The sequence below is a fragment of the Eutrigla gurnardus genome (assembly GCF_963514095.1).
Source record: "Eutrigla gurnardus genome assembly, chromosome: 21".
Taxonomy (NCBI): Eukaryota; Metazoa; Chordata; class Actinopteri; order Perciformes; family Triglidae; genus Eutrigla; species Eutrigla gurnardus.
The window spans coordinates 3,026,545-3,048,083 of record NC_139932.1 but is presented as its reverse complement, the minus strand read 5'-3'; the positions used below and the strand labels follow the sequence as shown (position 1 = coordinate 3,048,083).

The window sequence follows — 21,539 nt, the reverse complement described above, 5'->3', positions numbered from 1 at the left end:
CGACTCGCCGCCTCGGGAACGCTCGCGAACGGTCGCGAAAATCTTCTTCATACAATCACGCCCACACTTCATGGCTGCACCAATCGCTTTCACTGCTGTCCTGTCTTGCTCCGGAGTTCACGCAGACCAACATGGCGGCTCGTTTGGAAACTTTCTCTTATTTTACGAAAATAGTTCACCGAAAGGTGTTTCTGAAAACATTTTAAGCGAGAAATAAGCTATGCAGTTGCTGAATCTGTCTTTATTTTAGATCAACAACATTCAGTTTACAAGATTTTCGCGACCGTTCGCGAGCGTTCCCGAGGCGGCGAGTCGAGCCCGGCGCAATGAATGGGACGCGGGGAAACACCGCTGCCTGTGGACACGTACCTTCACTCTTTCCAAACATTCAACTGCAGGCGGCTTCCTCCACTGAATCACGTGTTGTAAAGACGCTTTACCATAGGTTGAGGGAGGAGGCAGCGGCAGTGCTGCGTTTGGGGGCGCTTCAAAAAATCCGGAAGGAAATAGGAGCATTTGTGATGCAGCTCGAGATATAAAATGCTTCAGAATCGCTGTGTGTAGAAATGAGATCACGTGTATGTGTGAATCGAGATCGCGATTTTTTAATGATTTTTTGTGCAGCCCTAGATGAAACCCAGATCTTCTCCTGAGGACCGGGAGTTGCTCTCAGAGTCTGAAACGGCGGCAGACATAGCGATCGAGAGAGCTAGGAGGTAAGCTATTATTCGCATGAGCAGAGATGAGTTTGTACGAAGTTGACAGCAGTACTGACGTGCAGCAGAGGCAATGACAGCCGAAGGGGGGACACGGGACACGTCATAGCTTAAATAGACCGCCAAATAGGGAGGACGTGAGTGGGAGAAGATTATTGGACTATGAGGTATGTCACATGATTATGAAGGCGCGGCTCGAGTTGTCTGCCTGAACTAGCTCGCAGGCTTCGCTCCATTTCATCATTGAGATATTCAGTGGTTCAGGAGTGTGGGGTCATTTATCTTGAGTCCAGGTGGAGTAAGTATTATTATCTCCAAACTTTGGCAAAACACGTCAATTATTAACTTGACCTTAACCTTTCATGTCTAAACAACAAGGTCGAGTTCATGAACCTCTCAAGGAAACCTACAGCTCGTCAGGGGAGTCCCTGTACAAGTCAATCGGGTCAAACTGAGAGCATTTTTGTGAGAGCAAGTGTGATATTTTATGTGAATATCAAATGAGGCATTATCTTATTAAATATGTGATGGTTTTCATACAATTCCAAAATAGAAACTATACATTAGATAAAATCAACTTCAAAATTTGTGTTACATTTTGTTGATATATTAGATTTGTGGTACAGAACTAAATATCTCTTTGTATTACTCCATGAATCAAGAAATACTGTCATTAAAGCCATTAACAGTAAATTCACGACAGCAATTAAAGAATATAATTTTTCTCCATGTTTTTGAAACGGGCCTAATGAATGGGAGGCTGATGAGGATACTGAGGGCCAGGTGTGGAAGTGGGCGGGGAAGCAGAGGTGAAGGGAATGAAGTGATTGCAGGGCAGACGAGGGTGGCAGGATCTGCAATGACATGAGAGTTGGTGAAGGGCAGATGAACACCAGTAAAAAAACAAAAAAAAAAAAACAATCCCTAAGCAGATGACCCCGTGACAAGATATCACCATGAAACCTCCAATAGTGGATTACTGACATTGAGAAAATATTTTTTTTGTATTACACGTTTTCTGAAATCGTATGTTCAAATATGCAAATGAGGCACAATCTAATGGTAACTTGGGGGAATTTCAAACTACAAATAGACAAAGTACTAAAATAAAAATACTAATACATGTGTATTTCTGATGTGGTGGGAAGAAGCGGGCAGGAAGACACAAGTGTTATCTTTGTAGTAAATGACAGTTTATTATAAAGATTACAATCTGTCGCGTTGCAGAGCTCATCGGTTGTCGTTTGTGTGCTCTTTAGTTTTTAGAAAAAGGAAGAAAAAAACTACAAGTACACACGCCACTCACTCCAAAAGAAACTACACACATACTGTAAAAAGAGGAAGCTGGAGAGGAGGGGAACCATTAAACCATTAAAACCAGGTGGATATTGGGAGGAGGAAGGTATCACACCCACGTTAGCAAGCCAGGATTCTCAGCCAATCAGCAGGAAGCTGAGGCATTACCATGGTGAACATTATCAGATATGCAGTAGCAGTCATTTTGGCTTTTTGTTCCATGTTTCTAAAGTCATTTTTTTAGATGGTGACCCGAGAAAACTAAGTCGGTTTCACAAATGGAGACACGTTAGCAGACACGACCTGTTTCCCGTCATACAAACTATAATTGTTTCTTCTTTGCAGTAATATATTCAAATCATTTACTTAATTCAAAGTAACAGTACTACAGTATCAAAATACAAGGAAAAGTCCTGCATTCCAAGTAGTCGCAACAAAATGTATTTAATGTATCAAAAGTAAAAGTACTCATAATACAGAGTGGCTACAGTCACTAGCAACGCATATATGAAAAAAAATATTCAGTTTTTTTGGCCCTTATTATGAAAAAGATAATATTCCTATACAAAGCTGTTATCATGGCTAATAATAATACATATCCTAGTGATATTCCTGTTTGCATGCAGCCGTGCTGATTTACTGAAAAGTGTCTCATAGTGTTTAACAACCAGAGCTTTGCTCTCACATCTCTACTGCAGCAGTGTCAGCTGTTAGTGAGTTGGTTTGTTTACGATGCACAGGGCCCTCTAACTATCTATTGAGCCGTATATTATGTACATAGATATTCCATTTTTGTCTAAACGTATGTTTATTTTGTATCTGTTCACATCTTAAACAGGCAGAGAGCCATAAAAAACTAATTTGTGACACATATTTTGACTGCGTTGTATCAATGTCCAAAGAATTCTCCTAAAGCTGGAATAATATCAACACACTATTCACGTCTGAACCGGAAAATGCTTGATTCTGGATATCCAAACAGAATATTCTTATGTTCCCATCCAACTAAACTGCATTGTGGATTCGTGGTTCCTTTTGACGTAACATAAATGAGTTTTAAAAAATACATTTTGAAGACAACCATGATGTTTTTATTTTTTTTCTAAAACTTGTACCATCTTTTGTTTTGTTCATTAACTACACCTTTTAAAACATCAACTGTTCAGTTAATATAAAAATAAGTTCTCTGGAATTGTAATTGAGAGTGCAGTTTATTTGTATGGGAAAGTCATTTTGTAGGGGACATGGTTGACTGTATCAAATTCTAGTATTGTCATATTAATAGAGGAATATTAGCATGTAAACAGTCGCTGTTATACTACAACATTAAAGCGTAAGCTGTACTTTAATGTTTTCTTTGGTCAAGATGGACCTTTATATACTTTCTGTAGTTTATTCTGGGCCATATTTTATGTTTGTAAAATCTTAAGTTTAGCTCTTAAATAAATGTGGGGGAAAAAGTAACATAACATAGGAATACTCAAGGGAAGTATCTCAAGACTGGGTCAAATAGACCAAACAGGACAGAACATGTGATTCATGGACAATGGAATTAGGACAGAATCTCGTTTCATCTTCAGAAAGTTCACAAGATGTTGAATGTTAATGACCTGATTTGATTTTGAAGAAATTTAGGTAAAAAAAATAAAGAAGGAACTAGTTTTTCCAGCGGAGGAACACCACCGACTTCACTTCATCACCACATCACTGAAGAGATTTTTAGCAGCAGGTGTTCTGGTTACTGATTGGCTGAGAAATCCGACAACAAGTGAATGACCTCTTGTTTGTAGTAGTGTATAGGGTGGGGGGACCTGAGGTCAGAGGCTCAGAGGTCACGTGACCTCTTCATCACTGATTTTCATTGTTACACTGCAGAGAAAATCGTCTAATTTTCTGGATGACTATACAGTAGACTATAGTCCATTATAATATATACTACACATATGTGATATTCACTCAGTGTAAACAGCTACACAGTCATGTTGTCTTCAGATCTGTCTGTTGTAAAGATAAATTACCCAAAATATGTTCATGGTGTTAAGTTTTCACTGGTTTTTATTGGTCCAGCCAGAGTGAAAGGCTACGTAAGATGACTTACGTTTGCCATCTGGGAACCCATCGGCTATTGTCGATGATTGAGCTTTTTATTGGCTTTTCAAAAAAATGTGGTTACGGGATTGAATAGATACAGCATTATATTGTGATATTTTGTGTGGCAATATTGTATAAATACACAGACGGCAAGTATCGATCCATTAATATATAAACTATTGATATTGCAAATACAAATGAAACCTATTGGTAACAATTACTTCTTCAGTCCACTAGATGGTGCTTAGGTTTTTCTGGTGTGGTTGTGGGTCAGAACAGATATGCAATAAAATCATTGAAGCGCTCAACTTTGCGACGTAAAATATTGTAATTCTAGTGTAGACCTTACAATTGTTCATACAAAGCATAGATTATTTGTTGCAGTAGAAAGTTTCTAGTCAGAGTAGAAGTAAAAACCGTTTCCTCTCTTTACAATTAAGAACTCCAAACTCTTACGTAACTAGGGTTCTAGGGTGCAATCACACTAGGCCATCCGTATCATGCCCAAGCACGTTTGACCTCCAAAGTCCAGTTTGTTTGACTTGTGAGTTCTCCATACCAGATTCAAACACGGTCCACTTCCTTGGCTCTGGCATGGTTGGAAGAGGTGGGTTTCGGCACAGTGCAGTTGCTCATGCAGAAGCATGGGTATGCAACATGGACACAACGTATAATTGGCAGGCCTTTCCACTCATTATCGATCAGTAGTTATCTGTCAGTTTGATAGGGATACGAAACCTGCTGTATGACTCAACAGACCCAATTTTTGAACAAAAATACTGTTGGCGACTGCAAGACACAGATGGATTCTGGGTCGGCTCGGGCATGCTTCACACTTGTGGTGTGAGTGGTGCCGGTGGCAGAATAGGCTTGTCAGTAAAGTCATGTTCTCTGTGTTGTTCTCTATTGTGAGACTTTGAGATGGTGCTTCTTGGAAACTACGTAAAGTCATGCGTGTGCTTAGACCTGGTTGGGCTTGGAGCCGTGGGAGGGGGGACGATCGTGCTTTGGCATGGTACGGATCAACATGGCCCTAGTGTGAAAGCACCCTTAGAGACGACCTGGATTTCCACCATTTGAGGTAGTCAGGATGAAATAAAAACAGGGCGAGGCTCTGATAGCCAAGTTGTAAACAGTAGTTATGTCCCACCCACCTAACAAATGTTTTTTTTCTTTAAAATGTTCAAATCTCAACTTAAATTCAATTAGGGATCAGAAAGAATTCAGATTTAATCACTGAATTGGTATTTGATTTCTGTTTTTATAGATGTTGATTTGTTGTTCGGATCAGATTGAAGAGGAAAAACTACAGGCTGAACTAGTATAAATTGATAGTATGATGAAGTTACTGTATTAATGTTTACAAAAGCTGAATATCACATACAGCTAAAGTCTTACAGACTACAGTCTACCAAAATATTATGTCTACATTTTATTGTCTACAATATTGTATATATTACACTATAGCTACATTATACTATAATATATATTATACAGGCTATGAAGTCTACTGTAATATGCTATACATAGATTATACATTCTATACCTCTGTGCTCTGCCACGGGCAGGTAATACTGTTTCACATGAAGAGCAATGTGAACTTGTACAACTTTGGGATTCATGATTGCGGTTCGGCTTGTGTTCAGGTACTTCAGTTGGCGATTAAAAAAGTGACATAAACGCAGTAGATTTGTTGTCGTGGAAACAGGCACTGGAACGTTGATTGTGCTTGAGAGACTATAACTTGTTAGGTGGATTATGAAATTGTGCCACACTAGTTTAAATTTATGATTTGAAGTTATTTAGAAAAAGAGGGAAATGTAAAGCAAGCATCTCTGTTGTTAACTCAGCTGCTTAGTTAAGAAAAAGAAGCAAATGAATACACCTTCCAGTGACTTAAGAAATGTTATTTACATGTTGTAATGAAATAAAAACAAGTAATATTGTGGTTTTAACAGCAGGTAAACAGCATCATCCTCATGATGGGTTTAAACTCTACTGTCAAAATAACTTACACTCCACTACTTAGTAACTGTCCTACATTCAAAACCCTACTCAAGTAAACGTAGAATTTTTAGGAACAAAAATGTCAAAGAACTTAAAGTAAAAGTATCGATTTGTCCAGTAAAATGTGCCCTGTCAATGTTCTACTATTACTGTAAATATGACGTTACTGGATCAATATTACTGCTTTATTTATATCTGGAGACACATGGTTTTAACTGGATAAGAAGAGGATGAAAAACTCTAATTTGATTTACTCCATTTGAAATGTAATGGTGTATACATTTCAATATTTACCTGAACTGAAATGTAGCGGAATAAATGTATAGAGATGCATGAAATAGATATACTTAAATAAAGTACAAGTGCCTCAAATGTGTCCTTGAGTCCTTAATTTGAATCACTCAGCTTACATGATACAACATGTAAAATCAGACAGCTCGGCCATTGGAGGATGTATTTCTTCACTTCACTTCACAACAGTTTCCCCCTGCATCCAGTCTTTATGGTAAGCCAGGCTAAATACGTCCTCAGCCTAGAGGTAGTCCTCTTATTGGCCTCTGGAGAAGATGGAAAAAGGAGGGACTGTTCCCTAAAGCGTTGTGTTGTCCACTGATGTCAGTAACAATGTGTCAGAACAGATTTTAAAAGGTACATTTCACTTGCTTAGTTAGCTTGACAGAGTTTGAAGTATAAAGTGCATCAGCTAGCATGGCTGTCAGCATATCAATAGCATCCCAAAGACTGTAAATCCTACAGCTTCTTATCAAAGCTGGGCGGTATAACAGATTCACGTTATGAAATTTCGTTTTTGCACAAAATGTTCAAACCATCAAAATCAAGTAATAACAAGGGAGCGATGGCTGTACCGAATGCCTTTTTTCCTTTTCTTTTACATTAGAAGCTTCAATCGAGGTTTTCAAATGGAGCTTTCAATGTCGTCATATTTTTGAATGGCATCATCCTAAAAAAATTTAAATAGATTTTTGTTATTGTGGTTATATAAATATAATTTATCCAGCTGTTAGATTTCTACTAGACGACCCATTTATACAATTCTGGTTCCTTTTGTGTTTTTGAAAGGCTAAACACCACATATATGGATTGAAACAGAATATTTCGCTTGATAAAAACATGTGAATTTTGAGAATGATTACATCTAACTTTTTTCAATACATTTTGACTTTAAGTCCTAACAATGCCCTTGAGTTATTGGAAATATTTGGATCACACGAGTCGGAAAGAGTCCTACACAGCCACCAATCGAATCTAATTCTGCAAATAGTATTATACTAAAAATATTCCTGGATCTTGATTCTCATCTGCTTAGAACACAACAAATAAACATGCAAAAAAAAAAAAAAAAGAGATGCGCAGCATTCAAATATTGATTTAGTATTCAAATGGCAGCGCTATAAATGAAGCCTGGAACTACGGTACAGCCCTATGTATATATATATATATAACGATGCAAGTCTTTTATAACTCTTGCTTAACTCTTTTGGACATGACGCTTAAGAATATAATATTTCAATCATGTTTTGTCTGTTTGCATTGAAAATCGTGTCCATATAGGCCATTAACCTTTATAATTGTTCATGGACTTGCAGAAAATCTGCATTTCTTATTCTCCGACACTTCAACGGATACCAATATATTTCCTCAATTATTAATTAAATTGATTATTTCCTAAATTAGGTGTCAATTCCACACTATGAAATTTAACAATACACCCTGCACCATTCTACATTGTAATACATGGGGAAATTTAATCTTGTTGAGACCACATTTTAAATCATGTACTAAAATTGTGTGACTTAATGTGAACGCATGGTACACTGTAATTAGGCAAGGCCATTAATGTACGGAAAACATTATTGATGTCCTCTGGGAAATAGGGTCTGAAGGGAACTCCATGTATGGAGTGACCTTTACTGCGAGATGGTTATGGCAGGTACAGCCACCCTTGATTGATTAATTTAGGAATAATAGAGTAAAAGAGGGTTAAGCTAAGAGTTTCATGTGTCGGCTTAGTTAAGGTATATGAGGGGAAGGTATTTTCTGTACAGATGGCTTTAAACAGATAGCACCATGTACAGTAAGCCCTCAGTAAGCAGGTTAGAAACCATTTGGAGCTCTGCTGCAGCTCTCCCTGAAACACACAGCACATCAGCACAAAGTCACACTCATTGACAAATCATTATGAATTTCACTGAAACAACATTGAAATTCAGCTCATTGTCAAATCATAAGGAGCTCAAAATCATTTTCCAAACTATTATAAACTCTATTAGTATGAAGTCATCACCACGTTATTATTACTTGTTATTCATAAATTCTAAATGGTCGGCATTAAGCTATGAAGTCAAAATAAACAGTCTTCATGAGTGATAATTGAAAGCAAAAAAAAGAAGCTAAGTCACAAGAAAGACGGAGAAATATCCTCAACTAATCTCCCGTTGTTGTTAAGGTAGTCGCTCCCAGTCACTCGGTAATCGTCCAGCTCTGCTGTCAGAAAGTCCAGCTAACCTTGTCTGGGGATGCAAAATGGCAGAAGGAGAATAACCCGTCTCGATATATATTTGTTCTCAGTTTGTCAGATCAGTTCTTTGACCAATGTCCCCTCACTTGTTGAGAGCTCTATGTCCAGCTGCGATTAACGTAGTAAGCTAACCTATCACTGTAGGACATACGTGGATGTTATGAGCTAGCTTTAGGAAGCTTGCTGTCTTCTGGTTAACCAGATCAGAAAGCAAACTTTGTTTAGCAGCTACGTTACGTCATTATTTGAAAAAAACTATTTTAATATCCAGCACAGAACGTTAGGAACTGTAGGTCAAATTCAAATTCCTCCAGTGCATTAGTGAATAGACATGAATTACGTTACTGTAAAACACTTAAAAACATTACATTACAGCTGAGAAAGTTAGTTGATTATTGTGCTCGTTGATTGAGGAAAAACTTTGTATTGGCAACAATTTTTACTAACTGATTAATTGTTGTGGGGCTGCACGGTGGTGTACTGGGTAGCACTGTCGCCTCACAGCGAGAGGATCCCGGGTTCGATTCCTGGGTAGGCCCGGGCTCCTTCTGTGTGGAGTTTGCATGTTCTCCCCGTGTGGGAAGCGTGGGTTCTCTCCTGGTTCTCCGGCTTTTGTCTCTACATGTTGGCCCTGTGATGGACTGGCGACCTGTCCAGGGTGTACCCTGCCTTCACCCAATGATAGCTGGGATCGGCTCCAGCCCCCCCGCAACCCTGAATACAGGATAAGCGGTAGGCAATGGATGGATGGATGGATGGATTAATTGTTGTCACGTCAAAAATTCACTGTTTACAGCTTTTCAGGAAATTTTGCATGTCTTGTTCGTCATCTATTTTTTTTTGTTTTGGACTGAAGTTAATGGTTGGAAAAGTTGTTAAATGTATAGTTTGTATTGGATTTTATTTTGATTTGTGTTATGCCTGCTACATTCCAGGTTTTAAACATTCTCTGTTTGTTTTTATAGGTTTCTTAATTTACTTATTTATTTTGATCAAAAGTTGAGTCATCTGCCTGTAATCCCTCCATTGTTACCGTGGGCTCCTAATGTGTACAACTTAGCCCTACCTCTTGCCTTGTGAAGCACTTTGGTGTCAACGCCTGTTGTATTTAAATGTGGTGTATAAATAAAATGAATTGACTTAAAGCTTCAAAAGTGCAGCCTGTCCATGAATTTGGCCCTGTACAAAAAGAGGACTGAGGGATGTGGATCAGCTGTTGTCTTTAAATTGCTACTACTTGAAAAGTTTTATATATTTTTTGGACCATCTCAGACCTCAGTGTCACTTTGGGGTCATACAAAAGAGTATCATCCCTTCGGTTGGTTTCAGAACAAAAAATGTAAAGATTAATAGTTTGTGCAATGTAGTTTGACTTAACAACATCTCTGCCCTCAACTGTCGGCGCTTAACTTATATCTCCCCGCAATGCCTGAATGTCATTTTTGCAAATGTGAATGTCAAGTTCAATGTGCTTTAGCTTTGGCTGACTAAACCTGTCGGAAAAATAGTCGCACTATAATGGGTCCTGCAACTGGTCTCCATTGAAAATGATGTCCATGTTTGGTACAAATCGTTTGACTTAAAACTTTTGGTAAATAAGCTCTGCCATTTAACTACAGAGCAATCACAATAAGATATTGTTTTTCCAATAGGTTGTTTTGACATTTTAACAGAGAAATGTGTTTTGTACAGCATAAACACGAGGCACTCAGCGTTAACAGAGGTCTAATATAACACTAAAGCTAAATACTGGACACAGACATTGGTGCTACCAGTCAGTTTGGGTTGATCAAAGAGCTGATAAGTCAAAATGTCAGCAGGATCACTCAGGGAGCTGAGCTCTATATTGGTAAAAAGGTCTAAAGCTTCAGTTACTGCTAAGATATTTGAGTCAAAGAGATGGCTAGTGTCTGACCAGAGGTCAGGGGTTATGAGGTCACAGTTCAGGATGTCTAGAGGTTAGTGGTCATAGATGAAGGGTCAAGTGGAACCATCCAGAAGCTGTCTAAGTGCCCTCTCGATGTTGATTCGGTGTCCCAGTCTGGTGACGCCCAGCTCCACGTAGTCCTCCTTGGTGAGTGCGGGGAGATGGGAGCCTTCGATCTCGTGCTCCTGGAAGCGCTGACGATGTTCAGCCAGGCCCACGCTCTCCAACCAGTCACCCACATCATATTTATTCCACAAGTTGAGGGGCCGCTGCCTCCATGGCCGAAGGGCCAACAGGGGCCCACTGAGGACCGGGGAGGGGCAGGGAGAGGCGTGGGGTGAAGGTGAGGGTGAACGGGACCTGGTTCGTGCGCTGGCACTTCGCATCACAAACCGAACCTCCTTTGGTTCTGAGGGAAGGCTGAGACTGGACGACTTCAGGATGGTCAGACCACGACCCGAGCTCAGATCTGGCCTTTCAGTGCAGGGGGAGGGGGAGGAGGCAGATGGGGAGGGAGAGGGGGAGGGGCTCCGACGGGTTACCGGGTAGCGGCTTCCTGGTCGGACTGTGTAGCTGGCGCCGTATCCTCGCTGGGAAATATTGTGGAGTTCACCGAGGCTGGAGAACAACCTGCAACACATTGAACAGTATACAAATGACACAAGAATAACCAGTTATCAGTTGATTTGTCTACATGGAGTTACTAACTGATTGCTCGTTGAAGCTAACTTGTCCCAGGCAAAGGTTAATTATCCTGACCTGTAAATGATCCATGTAGAAGACTGGAAATAAAGGGACAGCATTGTTTTTGTTTTGCTGAAACTAACATAACATTGTTTGGATGCTTTGCTTGCTATAGAACATACTTGGAGAAGCAACAAAAAAGTATGATTTGTACTATCTATTGATATGCTAACTCTTAGAAGTAACTTTAAGGTACTACTGTTGATAAGGCAGTTAGCCAAATAAGCTAATGTTACAGCTTACATCAGCGGAAGAGCTGAACAGGTTATACATATTTCTTGTATTTTTTGCTTGTGCGTTTATGGTTTTGGAAAGGAAATTGATCTCACGATGGCCCAATGCATACCGCATGTTGAGGAATATAAAGCTTGACATGCCTTGTTAAGGTCGCTAAGCTAACTGGATGATTCATTTTTGGCAGAAATGTTAAGCAATTAGCCAATTCCAAGTTTTTTTTATGACAGATGGGACAGTCATGTCAGACTGTTAGTCATTTAGTAGTTAGTCATCTGCAAAGAAGGTGTTCGTTAGTTAGCTGTTAGCTAATGAAAATCATCCTCCAGCGATAATGAGAAATGTTTAGCAGAGATAAAACCCTACGATTTACTCTCTCTTTTGTCCACTCATCTGAAACAACACAAACAACAAATTCTGTTACAACATGCTCACATACAGACAGTTGTACTCTCAGACAGAAGTACTGCCGTCTTTACAGTAAAAGGCTATTAGTAGTACCTTGCTCCTCCTACTGGTGACCTCCGGCCCGGATCAAGGGGACTCGGCTCCTCTCCCAGAGAGTGACTGTCTTTGTTGAGCAGCTGCAGCCGATTTGCCAGATCCAGTCCAGACCCCGCCCTGCCACTCAGCTCCAGTGCTGATGCCGACCGGCTGCTCAGATCTACAGCTGAGCCCGTCCCCTGACCGCCCAGTGCTGCTGGGCGTCCACCTTCATCCGGGCTGAAGCCCCGCCGCTCCTCGCGGTCATCCCCACCCCCCCACAGCTTTGACCTCCTCTGGAACAGATAGCGTGGCTGCCGTCCACCGCTACTGGTGGGGGAGGAACAGAGTGGGGACGAGGGGGAGGAGGAGGATGCAGCAGATGGGAGGAGCTCACTGTCTGAGGATTGCTTCAGCAGCGGGTCACGGAGTGCAGAGCGGCCCCGCCCTATAGGTGAACGAAGGCGTGGCTTAAGGCCAGATGGGGAAGTGGCAGGGGAGGACGGGGAAGGATGAGTAGCAGGGGGGGAGGATGGATCAGGAGGGGAGGCCAAGGTGATGGAGGGAGGTAGTGAGCTGGGTGAGGAGCTGTCATGAAGTCGTTCATCACCTCCTTCCTCCTCATCTCCTCGTCTACCCAGGGAGTCAGGACCACTCTCACTTCCCCCACCCTCCCCACCTCGGCGTGGCAACAGGGTGAGGGAGGATGGGGGAGGAAGAGCGGGAGGACTGGCGAAGGCAGCGGGTGGAGTTACCAAGCCAATTCTTCTGAGCTCCTCCCTAGTCTCCTCATCACTAGACGACAATAACGCCGGTGGGAGTGTAACTGTATAAGCCCCACCCTCCTCCTCTGAGCTACCCACTGTGAGGCTTCTGCGCCTGTCAATCAGAGCAGAGTGACTCTCATTGGCCAGCGATGGTAAGGGAGTGGGTCTCCAGCGCTCAGGGCAGGGGCCAGCAGGTGATGTCACTCCTCCCTCTGTTTCTGGACGCTCTACCTGTCCATCAGGGAACAAGGGAGGGGTTATGCGTTTATGCCTCAGCTCAGGACTGGTCTGGGGAGTGGTGCGCTTGGTACGCTGCTCAGGGCTTGTCTGAGGGGTGGAGCGTTTTGACCGTGGCTCGGGGCTGCTCTGTGGGGTGGTCATAGGGGTGCGCTTGTGTCTGCCCTCGGGGCTGGCAGCTGGGGTGGGTATGGGTGTGGTGGAGGCAGATATATGTTTTAGTCGAGGCTCTGGGCTCGGCGTTCGGGCAGTAAGCGCTCGTTCACGTGCAGCAAGTGCCAGGGCGAGTGGAGATGAGGGGTCTGAGGAAAGGTAGGAAGATCAAAGGTGGAAAGTTTTAGTAAGGAAAGGCAAGGCAAGGCAACTTTATTTGTATAGCACATTTCATACACAAGGCAGACTCAAAGTGCTTCACATCATACAACAAAGTGAAAAAAAATAGAAGAATTAAAAGAAAATAAAGGCAAAATTAAAAATGCATTACAGAAAGGAAAGGAGAATAAAAACATATTTGCAATAATTAAAAACAGTGCAGACATTAAAAGATTTAGAAGAAAAATATGGTGAACATAAAAGTTTTCAGTCTAGTTTTAAAAGTGGTCAGAGTTGGGGCAAGTCTTACATCTTCAGGAAGTTTATTCCAGCTATTTGTTGCATAGTGACTAAATGATGCTGTCCCGTGATTGTTGTTTACTCTGGGAATCACTAACAGATTGGCCTCAGAAGATCTTAGTGGTCTAGAAGGCTTATGTAGTGGGGGCATATCAGTGATATACTTCGGCCCTAGTACGTTTGGCTTTTCATGCTTTATTGTATTGTTGGAGCTGAATATTGCTCTCAGTTGGGCTACTCCGTCTCCAACACACTGATTTCTTATTTCAGCCCCTAAACTATGCAGTAGCTTGAGGCTCTGTCCTAGGTAATGTTTTATTTTGTGGAATGCATCAAGGCTCTGTTCTAGGTTCTCTCTACCATTTTGTGGAGTGCCTCAAGGCTCTCTCCTAGGTCCCCTTCTATTTTGTGGAGAACTTTGAAGCTCTCTCCAAGGTTCTCTTTTATTTTACGGAGTACTTAAAGGCTCTGTCCTAGGTCTACCTATATTTTATGCAAATATCTTGATGCTCTGTCCTTTGCCCCCTTTTATCTATGGAATACCTCAAGACTAGGTCCTTTTGTTATTTCTATTAAAATGCTTTGAACTATCTGACCTTATTATTATCATACAGAATGCATCGAGGCACTGCAGCCAGACTGACCTAGAGGTTTCCCTGTCAGTGGATGGAGGAAGGTGTGAGGAGTTGGTGAGGGCGACAGGACTGGCGCTGGAGGGGGAAGCTCGCCGAGGTCATCCATCGAATGGCTCTGAGTTAGAAGGGGCGGCACCTGGTTTTCTGACCCAGCTCCCTCCACAGACAGGAAGAGAGACGACCTGCGACCTTGAACCCGAGCACGCTCTGAAAGAACCTGCTGCTGGTACAGCTCTGCCCGACTGGGGTTGCTTGGCCCACCTCCGTCTACTTTCAACAAATCTAGATCTTTGATTCCAAGTCCTAGGAGAAGAAAAAAACAAGAGCTCAGACTGGTGAGAGCGAGATTAGGAATCTATCTCAATATATTTGTGTCTCAATCCTGTGCAGATAATGGGACATTTTGCGCGTATCAAAATGCTTTTTGCAAGGAAATGAATATTATTTTACAAAAAAAGAATGATTTAATTTGAGACAATTTGAAACAAGATTCAATTTTGTACTCAGTACACCAATTCACTTTTTTCTCTTATCTATGTTAACAGTGATGTGTGGGCTGATCCGAAGATAGCAAACAAAAATATCTGTAATGATATTCGGGTAATTTGCGGGATGGGCCACTTAAAATGTACGCATATTAGTATGCGTACATAATATTTAAGTAATAATTATTTTCTGAAACATCTTTGGTTGAATGACTGACTGATAAGGAGAAGATGCAGCGCGTCCTGACCACAGATACCTGTATGAGTAATGGACATGGAGTCGGTGCAGGAAAGCGGGTCGGGTATTATTTTGTCTTTTTTTTTTTACCCACACATCGTTGATGCAGAATAATAATAACTTCTCTCAAATACAATTTTCTGTGTGCTTTTAAGATTTGCTGCACACTTGATTTTACAGTGTGCTACAATTTCAGCCAATCAGAGAACTGGAATAGGTCAGCTAGGACTTTTTTTCATCTTCAAAATCAAAATCAAATCAAAATAATAATAATAATACACCCCTCAAGCCCCTGTTTATCGGTTTACTGCACCTGATTTTTATTTATTTATTTTTTCACTGTTCAATTTGCACTTTAATCTACTGCGATTTATACATCTTATACTTTTTATATTGCTCTTCCAATATGTTTTTTTTTTTTTTTTTTACATATTGTGTTCTTTATCTTTAGTTACTGTGTTGTCACTGTGTGTAATGCTGCTGCTACACTCTAATTTCCCAGCTTGGGATCAATAAAGTCTATCTATCTATCTATCTATCTATCTATCTATCTATCTATCTATCTATCTATCTATCTATCTATCTATCTATCTATCTAATCTCCAAATCGATCATTAGTAAAAATTGTAAATACACCACAGTAAGTAGGTAATACTTTTTGGTAGGTTATCAGATTAAAATAGTTTGTTTTTTTATTCTAACATTCTAATGAATATTGAGCATACCTCCATTTGCGTGCAGCAAACTAATTTTGCCAACAAATATGGATTGAAGCAGAATATTTGATTTGATTTACAAAAATGTTGGGAATTTTAGAAAAGATCTGTCTTTTTTCAATAAAGTTTGACTTGATTCTGCTAATAGTATATACTAATATAATAATAATAATAATAATAATAATAATAATAATAATAATAATAATAATAATAACAACAATAATACTAATAATGTAGCCTGATATTTATCTAACAGTGTAAAGAAATACAGGCTTGTTTTGCTGTTTTCACCTTTTGAGTTCATTTATTTATGCATTGTAAGGTGACCATGAGTGTCCTGAAAGGCACCCTAAAATAAAATGTATTATTATTATGGTGATTATTATTAAACGTTGATTTAGAAGTTGAATAATATTGTATGGACGAAGCTTTGAACTATTTGGTTTAATCCTAAATCTTTGTGCTTGAAACTTCCCATGAAATATCACAAATTTAGACACAAATATAACTTGAAAGAAATCATAAAAACAACGGGTGTGAATAATTCTGACCCTGCTCCTCTACAGGAAGTTGTTTTAGCAAAGGTGACTTCCTCCTCTGGGGCTTGGAGGGTGGAGCCTGCTGTCCCACATTAGCATAAGGGTTTTCTATTGGTCGTCCCCGGCGGCGTGACAGCGGTGAGTGACCGAGGGCAGGGCTGGTGCTGTGTGGGGACAGTGTGGAGGTGTGTGTGGCGGTGTGAAGTGTAAGCGTGGTGGTGTGCGTGGCGGTGTGCAACGTGTGTGTGGCCGTGGCTGCAGCGTGAGTGTCTGGTTGCTGCTGTGGAGGCGTGTCCTGCAGGATTATCATCGACCTCGCCTTCCTCTGCCGCTCGGCGTGGGCGTGGCTTCGGGTCGGCGAGTCAGAGAGCTCCTGGAGTCTTGGCTCCGCCCCCGGTTTGAAGCTGGAGCGGGTTAGCCCCTCCCCTCTGGCCGGGGGAGGAGGGGGGAGGAAGGAGGGAGGAGGCCCAGAGTCCAGGAGGAAGAGAGAGGAGGTGGAGGACGAGGTGGATGGAGGAGGGGGCGGAGCCGTCTGAGGAGGAGGAGGGATGAAGCTGTCTGTCAGTGAGGAGCTCCGTGGAAACCGACTTTCATTGATCAGAGCCGTGATCCTGTCGTCCTCAGGTGTGCCTGCCATGGTAACCATGGAGACGTTAAAATATGTACTCGATACATTTCACACTATACACTTGTACTTGTATTTGACTTGTGTATTTACATTTTATGTTACTTTACACTTTTACTCCACTCCATTTATTTTACAACTTCAGTTACTTTGCAGATTTAGGTTATTTAAACAAAATATAACTAATCTAAAAAATTATGATCTATTATTATTAAACTTCCAGCAATATATAAAGTCATTAAAATGAGCTCCACCTTTACTAGATGCTGCATTAAAGTGATACACATTGATGCATCAATAATAATAATAATAATAATAATAATAATAATAATAATGATAATAATAATAATACAATCATATAATAGAGGCTTTATGTTCTGAAATCTTCTGCATAATAATAACAATTGCTTTCGGTACTCTAAGTACATGTTGATGGTGATACTTTTCTCTATTTATGAACATAAGTACATTTTTGCTGGACTAAAAAAACAGTAAGTACTGTCTATAATAATATTGATGGCTATAAACTACTGTGTGTGTGTGTGTGTGTGTGTGTGTGTGTGTGACTCACCAAAGCTCTTGGTTCTGGACATTCCTCGAGGTAAAGCCATGGTGCTTTTCTCCGGAGCTGAAGGCGGCACCAGACCCTGGCGCTCAAACAACGACTGGTGACACAAACACACAAACACCCACTCAGCCAAAAATACGCTAATTTGTATACAGATTTCATCATCATCATTATTATTATTATTATTGTTAATAATAATAATACAAACATATTAATTACTATAACTTTATGAAGTCTGTATTATTTTCCAACTTATTTTTCTAGTTTTATGTGAATTGTATGTCTATTTTCCTATATGTTAAGCCCTTCGTGCTGCATTTCTTTCTTTCTTTCTTTCTTTCTTTCTTTCTTTCTTTCTTTCTTTCTTTCTTTCTTTCTTTCTTTCTTCAGTTAATAATATAATAAGATTTAAGATGTATGAGCATTACGAGTAGTAGTAGTAGTAGCAGTAGTAGCAGCAGTAAAATATATGCTTTGTATTTTAAAATTGTGAAAACACTTTTTTTCTTCCCAAATTCTCAAAATTCCCACGTTTTTTTTGGTTTGTTTTTTTCGGGCATGTCAATTAAATCGTCATCATCACTCTTCGGGTCCTAGTTTCGTGGCGCAGCGCAGGGCGGCGCAGGGTGGCGGAGCCGGTGCAATGCAAGTTTCGACCCGCGCAGCCTTGTGCGTCAGTTTGGCGGTTTGGTGGATCGCCTGCGCCAAGATGGGTGTGGCGGCGCAGCAGGGGGAGGTGTCACAGATTCAGCTTGGCGTAGTGGAAGTTTCGTGGCAAAAAGCCTCACCGAGACTGCGCTGAAAGCTCGCCAGCTCCAACCTGGTCTACTCTCGGCGCAAGGCGTAAATAAAGTCCATTCATTCAAGGCGAATCACAGCTGGCGGAGTGGAAGTTTGGCTGACGGCGCGCAGTGCGCACACGTCACCGAGACCCCACAGGTTCCAGGCACATTTAAATGCAATAAATAATCACAACAAACACTATTTAATGCAACTAATTGAATCAACACATGAATTTATATCTATATAGATTGTCCCGTCACATCTGACGTCAGATCAAAGGCGGATGGCACGCGTAACGGAAACTCAGCCTCTCGGACCAAAACATCTCCCTCTCTCTCTCCTGTTTTTTTATAATATCGGCATTGTTATTATAACTAGAAAAAGCATTTCCTGTAGAAAATGCGTGGAAATGCTTTATGCTGAAGCAACGCTGGAAAAAAGCTGAATAGCTGAAGAGAATGTTAATAAAGCTGAATATTTGAAAAGTTTGAAAAGCTGAATAGCTGAACAGAATATTCAAAGAGCTGAATATGTGAAAAGTTGAAGAAGCTGAATAGCTGATCAGAATATTAATAAAGCTGAATATTTGAAAAGTTTGAAAAGCTGAATAGCTGAAGAGAATATTTAAAAGGCTGAATATGTGAAAAGTTTGAAAAAGCTGAATAGCTGAATATGAATATTAAAAGAGCTGAATATGTGAAAAGTTGAAGAAGCTGAATAGCTGAAGAGAATATTAAAAAAGCTGAATATTTGAAAAGTTTGAAAAAGTGTGTGTGTGTGTGTGTGTGTGTGTGTGTGTGTGTGTGTGTGTGTGTGTCTGTCTTCTTTGAAAAACTACAACTCCCACTGACTGCTCCTGTCCGCCAATCAGAGCGCACCTGCTGTCACTTCTGAGTGAGAGAGAGAGATAGACAGACATTTTAAAGTTTAAATGGAGTTTCTAGGTGAAAGTATGTTTGAGCAGAAGATGTTTGACAAAAAAAACTACAAATCCCACTGACTGCTCCTGTCTGCTGCTCCTGTCTGCCAATCAGAGCACACCTGCTGTCACTCTCAAGATCAGAGCCACAGGCGCGTGTGTATGACTGCCTTTAAGCCTCTCTTTCTCTCCATTTCAACTTAGCGGGGACTCCGAACAAAAGCTTGCCACGCTCACACCAAAACTCCTATGGCCGAAATGTTCACACCGTTAGCGCCACAAGACTCTGCTGAAGACACTGATCACTTTTATTTTTTCCTAGTGTCAGAAATGTGGACGCTAGGGCGAGTTAGAAATGTGTGATTTTCAGCGTTTCTTTGGAAATCTGCTCCTCGATTCGCCTTAGATCGAATGAGGAGAAAAACAGACTTGCCCGCGCTTAGAGGTTGCTAGTTCAAATTCTGTAAATGTCACAGAGTTTTGGAGCACTTTGTGAGAGACAGGACAAGTTTCTCTACAAAATTGGAAAATATCACGTGTGTAGAGTGAAAATTGTGGCCGGGAGGAGTTTGGAAAGGAAAAAAATCTGAAGTATGACGAGGAGCTCTCACACTCTAACGATGATGTCACGCACTCTAGCAGGCGCAATACAAACCCATTGTAAACTCTGATCAGGTCTTAAAAAACCATCAAACATAAACTGTGATTGTAGGAAAAGTGTAAAAGATACGAAAGTGAAAAGACATAGCCATATAGATCACATTCTTGGGCATTGTTTAAAGTTTGAATGAAGTCTGTAGGTGGAAGTTTGTGGAAGTAGATACATTTGAAAGAGCTGCATGTTTCAGAGGATTTTAAGCGGATCTCCATTGGTTTCCATTATAAAAAAAAATATGGAAAAAGCTGAATATCTGAAAAAATATGAAAGGCTGAAAAAAAGTTGAAGAGGAGCCAACGTGAGATGAGAGAGCTGAACATTTTGATAGTTGAATGGTTTTTATAGCTGAAAGTTTGCAGGAGTTACAGGGCGCCAAAATCTGTACGGAATAATAATAATATTTTGTTGAATAAAGATTAGGATAGCTAAGGTTGGAAATGCTGCATAGCATTTCCACCAATGATACACGCGGACAGCGCGTGATGCGCGTGGTGGGAGCTGCGGCGCTGCTTCTGTCATCGGGTTGTCGAGTGACGGAACTTGCACTGAACCTCCCCTAACGCATTAAAGGAGAGGAGAGGAGGTTATTTGATTGGTGAAGATCTGAATCGGCTGTATTAATCCCAGTCCACGCCTTGTCTCCTCCTCGTCTCCCACTCACGCCTTCTTCTCCTCCCTCTTTCCCACTTGTGGGGGTGGGAGTGACGGGAGGTGTGCCTGCGCGAGCCTGCGCGGTGCACAAAACTTGCAAAGTCCAGGCGGACACACCCCGTCGGCGTGGTGCAGGTGCGCTGAGAGCTGACTGCGCCTGGTCTACGAAACTAGGGCCCTTCATCTTTGTTCAAATAATACAGTACACATGGCCGAAAGGGAAAGCCTGAGAAGCCAAAGCTTATCTAGTCCCGCCCCCATTACCCACAGGATAAAATCTTCATCATAATATTTTCTTATCTTTTGCATTTTACATTTTGACATAACATTTTCTTTTACTTATGACATTTTGACATAACATGTTACAGCAGTAGGTAGTATACAGAGCTGAAGTCTAGCTCTAGACAGCACATACAGATTACGTGTGTGTCTGCACACGTGTCCATATTTGTCCGTCATGAGTAAACAACAGTCTCATCTTATAGCCATGCAAGTCACAAAGTCAGAAGGTGGTCCAATCGACAGAGAGCAAAAGTCCAGTGTAGTTATTATTTGTTGGGATGGTGTGATAGCCCTTTTTATGCCATTTTTATTTTATTCATCCTTCTCCTCTGCAGCTTTCGCCGCCGTTAACTTCGCCATGTCCTCCCGATTAGTGGCTACTTCAACTCGAAACTCAACTTCAACTTTGAACTACTCGTGGAAGATTTGTGGACATTAAAGCGATGGTTCGGAGTAAAATGCACCCTAGGTAATTTTCACCATGACATCCAGCCAAATACTCCCTCAGAAGCATTTTTAGCGATGTCAACATTGGACAAGATAGGGCTATCAGCCGAATGGCTTAGTACTAGCGCGAATGGTACATTATGTATATCTTGTAAATAACCACACTAATAATGCATGAAATGTTACCAAACTTCTGCAGTAGTACACATAGGGTCTGTACTCACAAAACGAGGCATTTGAAAGTTTGTAAGTACACCAGGAGTTTATTTAAAAGAACACTTGACTGATAGCTTCTATCCTCTGCTGCTAACGCTAGCGCTGCGCCGACGCCACTTGCGTG

General features: G+C 41.0%; 1 protein-coding gene across 4 annotated transcripts in view; it reads right to left on the bottom strand.

The window, feature by feature from the left end:
• Positions 1–2,621: 2,621 nt before the first annotated feature.
• Positions 2,622–21,539, bottom strand: part of shank3b (SH3 and multiple ankyrin repeat domains 3b) — a 68,879-nt gene continuing 49,961 nt past the window's right edge. For all 4 annotated transcript variants that reach the window (XM_084038459.1, XM_084038460.1, XM_084038461.1 and 1 more), the window contains 5 exons: positions 17,463–17,556; positions 16,279–16,896; positions 14,298–14,591; positions 12,056–13,343; positions 2,622–11,206 (listed from right to left, as the gene is read on the bottom strand). In XM_084038459.1, the coding sequence (XP_083894585.1) occupies positions 10,630–11,206; positions 12,056–13,343; positions 14,298–14,591; positions 16,279–16,896; positions 17,463–17,556 (2,871 nt within the window). In that variant the 3' untranslated portion in view covers positions 2,622–10,629. The remainder of the gene's footprint in view (positions 11,207–12,055; positions 13,344–14,297; positions 14,592–16,278; positions 16,897–17,462; positions 17,557–21,539) is intronic.